At 65.9% G+C, this 7,372-nt stretch overlaps 2 protein-coding genes across 2 annotated transcripts in view; one reads left to right on the top strand and one right to left on the bottom strand.

Moving 5' to 3' along the window:
* Positions 1–2,172, top strand: part of F751_3692 (Tryptophan synthase beta chain 2, chloroplastic) — a gene marked incomplete at both ends in the record, with an annotated part of 4,068 nt that extends 1,896 nt beyond the window's left edge. The window contains 2 exons of the mRNA XM_011403822.1: positions 709–870; positions 1,102–2,172. Of these exons, the coding sequence (XP_011402124.1) occupies positions 709–870; positions 1,102–2,172 (1,233 nt within the window). The remainder of the gene's footprint in view (positions 1–708; positions 871–1,101) is intronic.
* Positions 2,173–2,611: 439 nt separating this feature from the next.
* F751_3691 (Valine-tRNA ligase) overlaps positions 2,612–7,372 on the bottom strand; it is a gene marked incomplete at both ends in the record, with an annotated part of 6,332 nt that continues 1,571 nt past the window's right edge. The window contains 13 exons of the mRNA XM_011403821.1: positions 2,612–2,832; positions 3,009–3,102; positions 3,369–3,722; positions 3,878–3,998; positions 4,100–4,239; positions 4,456–4,659; positions 4,871–4,997; positions 5,271–5,495; positions 5,800–5,927; positions 6,049–6,186; positions 6,399–6,550; positions 6,650–6,862; positions 7,020–7,359. Coding sequence (XP_011402123.1) covers positions 2,612–2,832; positions 3,009–3,102; positions 3,369–3,722; positions 3,878–3,998; positions 4,100–4,239; positions 4,456–4,659; positions 4,871–4,997; positions 5,271–5,495; positions 5,800–5,927; positions 6,049–6,186; positions 6,399–6,550; positions 6,650–6,862; positions 7,020–7,359 — 2,457 coding nt within the window. The remainder of the gene's footprint in view (positions 2,833–3,008; positions 3,103–3,368; positions 3,723–3,877; positions 3,999–4,099; positions 4,240–4,455; positions 4,660–4,870; positions 4,998–5,270; positions 5,496–5,799; positions 5,928–6,048; positions 6,187–6,398; positions 6,551–6,649; positions 6,863–7,019; positions 7,360–7,372) is intronic.

The following is a 7,372-nucleotide window of genomic DNA, read 5'->3' as shown; positions in this document are numbered from 1 at the left end:
TGGCCGCCTGGCGCCGGAGGGCGGCGGTGCGGCGGCGGGTGGAGGCCGCGCGCCGCGCGCGGGCGGCGGCCGCCGCCACCGCCGCCGGTGCCGGCGACGCACCGGGTCCGAGCACCACGACCCTCTCCCCCTCGCCATGCGCGGTGTGCCTGGACGCGGACTGCGCCATGGTCTTCCCCGCCTGCGGGCACCTGTGTGTGTGCGAGGGGTGCGGGGCTGGGACTGCGGCGCTGCCCGCTGTGCCGGACGGGTGGGTCGCCGGTCAAGGTGTACCTGTCCTGAAGCTCGGCGGGGTTTGGCATGTGATGCAGGGGTTCCATAGCTGTTCCCTGCGCGGCTCCAATACCTCACGCACTGATGTGCAGTCCGCCCTGCTGTACATTCCAAGCCTTATTCAGCCAGTGAAATAGAGTGGAAGGAGCACAGGCACTCCTGTGCCACCCAATCATCCCCAGCACGTGACATGGTCGCCCCCTCACGCAAAGGGGGGGGGGGGGCTTGGCCCGATCGCACCCACATATCCCCGCGCTCCTGCACGCCGTCGCAATACCCTCCCACGACATTCCCGCAATGTCGTTCGCCCTGCGTGCCCTGCCCGCCCCTGCTGTCCCACACGCGGGTCGCAGGCAGGCCTTCGGCAGTGTGGTCCCTGCTCGCCCGGCCCGGCCCGCGCCGTGCCGTGCGGCCATGGCCACGCCCGCCGTTGAGCACAAGCCGGAGGAGGTGGGCATCCACGACACCCCCCTCCGCCCCGACGCCTCGGGGAGGTATGGCAAGTTTGGAGGCAAGTACGTGCCGGAGACGCTCATCGTCGCCCTGACGGAGCTGGAGCAGGCGTACAAGGAGGCCCTCGCCGACCCGACCTTCATTGTGAGCGAAACACAACGGGAACTTGTTGTTGTGCATGCCCATGGCGCACCATGCCTGGCCGGCCGGGTTCACAGGCCCATGCATAGCGAGCTTCATGGGTCTTGGTGCTCAGGGGACTTGCTCGTGCCCTGAGCGTGGAAGCCATTCCTCCCCCCGCCTTTAGTCCATCACACCCCATCGCGATTCCTGATAGCTTCTAAAACCAAAGCCGCCCCTCCCCCTCCCTCGTAGGCCGAGCTGGACCACCTTCTGAAGACGTATGTGGGCCGCCCCTCTCCCCTTTACCACGCGGAGCGGCTGTCGGAGCACTACCGCCGCCCCGACGGCTCCGGCCCCGAGATCTGGCTGAAGCGGGAGGACCTGAACCACACGGGCGCGCACAAGATCAACAACTCGCTGGGCCAGGCGCTGCTGTGCCAGCGCATGGGCAAGAAGCGCGTGATCGCGGAGACGGGCGCTGGCCAGCACGGCGTGGCGACGGCCACGGTCTGCGCCCGCGCGGGGCTGCAGTGCGTGGTCTACATGGGCACCAAGGACATGGAGCGCCAGTCGCTGAACGTGTTCCGCATGCGCCTGCTGGGCGCGGAGGTGCGGCCCGTGGCCTCTGGCACGTGCACGCTCAAGGACGCGACCAGCGAGGCCCTGCGCGACTGGGTGACCAACGTGGAGGGGTCGCACTACATCCTGGGCTCGGTGGCGGGGCCCCACCCCTTCCCCCAGATCGTGCGCGACTTCCAGGCGGTCATCGGCCGCGAGCTGCGCGGGCAGGCCGCTGAGGCCTGGGGCGGGCTGCCGGACGTGCTGCTGGCCTGCGTCGGCGGCGGCAGCAACGCCATGGGCCTCTTCCACGAGTTCGTGGGCGACGCATCCGTGCGCCTCGTCGGCGTGGAGGCCGCCGGGCACGGGCTGGCCACCGACAAGCACGCGGCGACGCTGACGCTGGGGCGCGTGGGCGTGCTGCACGGCTCCATGTCCTACGTCATCCAAGACCCGGATGGCCAGATCGTGGACCCCCACTCCATCTCCGCGGGGCTGGACTACCCAGGCGTGGGCCCCGAGCACGCCTACCTGCGCGACGCGGGCCGCGCCGAGTACGGGTCGGTGACCGACGCGCAGGCGCTGGAGGCCTTCCAGCTCCTGTCGCGCCTGGAGGGCATCATCCCCGCCCTGGAGTCCAGCCACGCGCTGGCCTACCTGGACACGCTGTGCCCCACGCTGGCCCACGGCACGCGCGTCGTTGTCAACTGCAGCGGCCGTGGAGACAAAGACGTGCAGCAGGTCATCCAGCACCTGGACCTCTGAGGGACCGGGAGAGGGCGAGGGGAGGGGTGGAAGCGGAGGATGGGGCCTCAGGGGTGGTGAGCGGTGCAAGGGTGTGGACGGCCCTGTCCCCGCCAGGAGTTGGGATGGGTCAAGCGCGTGGGGCGGGGGGGGGGACGTCGCTCCATGCAACCTAGCCCCCAGTGCCACAGCCACTGCCGAGGTGGGAAACCCTCACAACCAGCACTCCTCCTTGAATCTGCACACCCGTTACTACCACCCCCCACCCCCCCCATGCCCTGCATCTTTGCTTTGTTTCTGCCAGGCCTCTTTCATGCACCCCCGCTGCACTGTATACGCCGCCGGGGAAGAAAGGACAGTAGCTTGCTCTCTTAAATTTACAGTCGGGGGTGCAACAAAATGTCGCTGCAACACCGGCAGCGCCACTGAACAACACCGTCAACCCCCCATTCACCGCGCGTCAGCCCCGCTGCAATTCCAGGGCCTGGATCTTGGCCTGCACGGCCGCCAGCTGCTGGCCGGCTTCCGCCAGCGCACCGCGCACCTCCGCCACCACGGCCGTGGGGGCCTTGTCGGCGAAGCCGGGGCGGGCCAGTCGTGCCTCCAGGGCCGCCCTTTCCTTCTCCAGTCGCTCCTGCTGCTTCCGCAGTCGGGCCAGCTCCTTGTCCACGTCAAACAGGCCTTATTTATTGGGCAGGAGGAGGCGGGGGGTGGAGAAGGGATCCCACGGCCTCTTGTGATCGCAGGACAGATTGCCCAAGTTTCAGCGGAAGCCAAGCCCTGCGCGATTCTTTGTGGCGACACTGGACTCTCATACATTCGGCCCCCTTCCTACATTCCCCGCTCAATATCCTGACCTGCCATGGGGAGGTCCACCTCGACGCCATCCGACACCACCAGCTGGACGTGGTCTGAGGAGTTGCAGGGCCCCTCAAAATCGCGGAACTCCAGCTGCAGCGGGGTTGAGGTGGCTGGTCGGTGATGGGTACTCGGGGGAAGGCGGCAGGCAGGGGAGGATGCGCACCTCGTGTCGCCCTCATTCCGTGCCAGGATGGTGCTCAGCACCCACGCAACCACCACTCAACCCTGGACGCCCAGTCAAGACCGCTCACTGAACCTGCAAGCATGCCGGGCCTGGCCCTTGAGGCCGACACAAGCCAGCTTCATGCAACACACTCAAACCCAGCAGCACCCCATCTCGCACCCCTCACGCGCACCTGGCCGGGGTCTAGCCGGGCCAGCAGGGCGATGGCCGCACTTTCCTGCTGCAGGGCGGCGCGCAGCGCCGGGTCCCCGGCGCGCACGGTGGCGGGGATTCGCCGGCCGGGCTCCACGCCATACTCCGCGCGAGAGTTCCGTACCGCTCGTACCGCGGCCTGGAGAGCGGCAAACTGCGCTGCGGCGAGATCGTCGCGGTCGTAGCCGGAGGTCTCGGGCCACCGGCCCACGATCAGCGCGGGCGAGTGGATTGCGGGTGGGAAGGCGGACCAGAGCTCCTCGGTGATGAAGGGGGTGAAGGGGTGCGCCAGGCTGAGCAAGGAGGTGTAGGCGTACACCAGCACCTCCCGAGTCTGAGCGTGGTGGGGCGAGCATGAAGGGGGGTGAGAGATGTGCAGAGGATATGAGCATGCCCTGCATGCGATGCCAAGCACGGCAGCAGCCACCTTCCTCGCCCAGCCTCCTTCACACGCTCCTTGCCTGCTTCCCACCCCCGTACCCATCCCACCTTGGCAGCCAGGCTGGCATCGGAGCTGTACAGCCTCGTCTTGGCGATCTCGACATACCAGTCGGCAAACTCGCTCCACACAAACTCGTACAGGAGCCGGCCCGCCTCTCCAAAGTCATACCTGGCGTTTGGGGAAGAAAGAACTCAGCACACAAACGCTCGATGTGCAGCTCGATTCAGAGCCCACACACCAGTACACAGTCGTCACAACCCCAGACTGACCTCTCCAGGGCGGCCGTCATGGCAGCGGCGGTGTCGTCCAGGGCCAGCAGCACCCAGCGCTCCGCCAGGCCCAGCTCCGCGCGGGAGGCTGGGTCGGCAAAGTTCACCTCAGCGAGCGCGGCCCACTCCTTGTCCGACACCTGGTAATTGGTCCACAGGGAGAATAGGGAAAAGGTGGATTGTGGAGGGCAGGGCAACTCTACGGGGGAGCACAGAGCACATAGGTTCCTCGCCAGAAAGAGCATCAACCGCAACAGAGCAGGCCTGCGCACCCCATCCTGCCCCCCCTCCCTCTCCCTCAGACAACACGCACACACACTCACACACACACACACCTGGGAGATGTTGTGCAGCACAAACTTGCCCGCGTTCCACAGCTTGTTGGTGAAGTTTCGGGCGTGGTTGACCCGGTCCAAGGACAGATTGACGTCCTGGCCAGGGGCCGTGCCGGTGCAAAGCGTGAAGCGCAGCGCGTCGGCCCCGTACTTCTCGCAGGTCTCCACTGGGTCCACCACGTTGCCGAGCGACTTGCTCATCTTGCGCCCGACCTCGTCACGCACCTAGAGAGCAAAGGGGGAAGAGTGCGAGTGCATGATGTGAGCATAAAAGGGAGTGTGTGAGAGGGGGAGGTGGGCATTCAGAAGGGTGAGATCACAGCAGAACCGATGTACCCAGCAAGAGAGGCACACAATAATCATGCTGTGCACAGACATATCTCCCCGAGGAAGAGTGCATGTTTAGCCGAATCCATCACCTTCACCCCACCCTCACCAGTCCGTGCAGGTAGATGGTGTGGAAGGGGACCTTGCCCGTCAGCTCCAGCCCCATCATCACCATGCGCGCCACCCAGAAGAAGAGGATGTCGTGCCCCGTCTCCAGCACGGAAGTCGGGTAGAAGCTGGGGGGGAGGGGATGGGGGGCAGCCAGGGTGGAGAAGCGCCGTTTCTCAGATGCATGTGATGGGGAGGAGCGCTTTCCTCGTAGCTGATGCACGGCCTTCACCAAGCAGCCGCCCTTTCCGTCAGTTATACAATGGACCGCTTTGTCGAAAGCCTGGAGGTTTCAGGAAGATGGCGCCCTCTCTGGGGCTTGAAGCAGGGGGCAGGGCCCCTGATCTTTGGCACCCAGACTTCCACACCCCACACCCCCACTCCCTCAACCCCCAACTCACCGCTTGAGGTCGGCCGCGTCTCGGTGCGGCCAGCCCAGGGTGGAGAAGGGCCACAGGCCCGAGGAGAACCAGGTGTCCAGCACGTCGCCCTCCTGGCGCAGCACGGCGCTCTTTCCATACTCCTCCTCCGCCAGCAGGGCAGCCACGTCCGGGCAGCGCGCCACGACGTAGCGCTGACCTGGCAGGGGGCCCTCCGCCGCCGCCTCCTCGCTCTCATACACGTACCTGGAGTTTAGGAGGGTGTGTGTGTGTGTGTGTGGATGCCAAGCGGATGGTGAGGGTGTGAGGATTGTTTGGTGGGCAGGTGAAGGACTTGTCAGCCCTCCCAACTGATGTGGGCGACACAAGGAGACCCGGCATGTCCCAGAACATTCACAAGCTGCATCTGGGTACGCATGTGCACTGCCTTGCTGCATGCGCTCGGGGTCCAAAGGTCCAGAAAGGTTGGACGGGAGGTTGGGTCTGTCAGCCCCCACACTGCCCACTGCCTTGCGCCACCCCACCAACTCCTGCAGGCCCCTGCACTCACCAGACGGGGAGGCGGTGGCCCCACCACAGCTGCCTGGAGATGCACCAGTCCTTGATATTGGACAGCCAGTGCCGGTACACTCTCTCAAAGCGCTCCGGCACGATGCTCAGCTTCCCCTCGTCCAGGGCCTGTGGGGGGAGGTGGGGTTGGGCATGGTCGCTGCCTGGGCTGGGTGCCTGATTGCAGAGCCCAATGCCGCAGAGCGAGGACCCTCCAGGAATGCCCATCCCCCTCTCCACACAGGATCACCTTTAGAGCAGGTCCAGCGAGGCCCTCCATCTTGATAAACCACTGCTCCCGGACCAGCGGCTCCACGACCTCGCCGCCTCGCTGGGCGCGGGGGACCCGGGAGGTGTGCGCCTCCGTCCTCAGCGCCAGCCCGGCAGCCTGGCGACGGGAGTATGGGGGTGGAAACATTCTCGCAGGATGCAGTTGGTCGCAAGTGAGGTGGTTCCTGCAATCAGTCTATGGGGGTGTTGGGTGCGCAGGGACACGCAGTGGCCTTTCCAGACCCTTGACAGGGTCAGTCGGGCAGCCTATAGTTCACACAATCCTACCCACAAGGGCCCCCCGGTTTGCTATCCCACACGAGTGCGCACCTCCAGCCCCTGCCAGACTTGGGTGCGGGCCTCAAAGCGGTCCACGCCGGCAAACGCGCCTGCGGCGGCGTTCAGGCGCCCATCGTCGTCCATGATGTTGATGATGGCCAGCTTGTGGCGCTTGCCAATCTCATAATCGTTCACGTCATGCCCTGGATGAGGCGTGTGCGGAGGAGTGAATGAGACATTCCATGTCCCAGGCCGCGTCATGGCTTGCCCCCACAACCCCCCCCCCACCAATCTCCTCCAACCTGGCGTGATCTTCAGGGCCCCGGTGCCAAACTCCGGGTCGACATACTCGTCGGCGATGATGGGGATGCGGCGGTCAGTGAGCGGCACCTGGGCCTGCCTGCCGATGAGGTGGCGGTACCGCTCGTCCTTGGGATGCACCGCCACAGCAGTGTCCCCCAGGATGGTCTCGGGACGGGTGGTGGCGATGGGCAGGTACTCGCCCTCTGCACCGCCTGGGGATTGGTCGGTGCGTTTTTGAGAGTGAGATGGGGGGGTGGGTTGGATCACGACAGCGCGCCCTACTTTCCTGCATCTCTCCAGTTATTCATCCCACCTCCCCCCCCCCAATTCCCCCTTGCTACACCCTCCCCCTTCAAAAACCTCGCCCACCTGCCAAAGGGTACTTGAAGTAGTACAGCGTCCCTGCCTCCTCGGCGTACTCCACCTCCAGGTCGCTGACGGCGGTGCGAAGGCCCGGTGACCAATTGACCATGTAGGCGCCGCGGTAGACCAGGCCGCGCTCGTGCAGCCGGGCAAAGGCCTCCACCACCGCCTCGCTCAGGCCCTCGTCCAGGGTGAAACGCTCGCGGCCCCAGTCACAGGACGCGCCCAGGCGCCGAAGCTGGCGCGTGATGTCGCCGCCACAGGCCGCCTTCCAGGCCCAGACGCGCCGCTCAAACTCGGCACGACCCAGCCCCTCCCGCGTCAGCCCCTCCGCCGCCAGTTGCTTCTCTACCGCCATC

This window comes from Auxenochlorella protothecoides (assembly GCF_000733215.1).
Source record: "Auxenochlorella protothecoides strain 0710 unplaced genomic scaffold scaffold4, whole genome shotgun sequence".
NCBI classification, from domain to species: domain Eukaryota; kingdom Viridiplantae; phylum Chlorophyta; class Trebouxiophyceae; order Chlorellales; family Chlorellaceae; genus Auxenochlorella; species Auxenochlorella protothecoides.
Note: the sequence above shows the minus strand (reverse complement) of the source record. Positions and strands in the feature narration are given on the sequence as shown.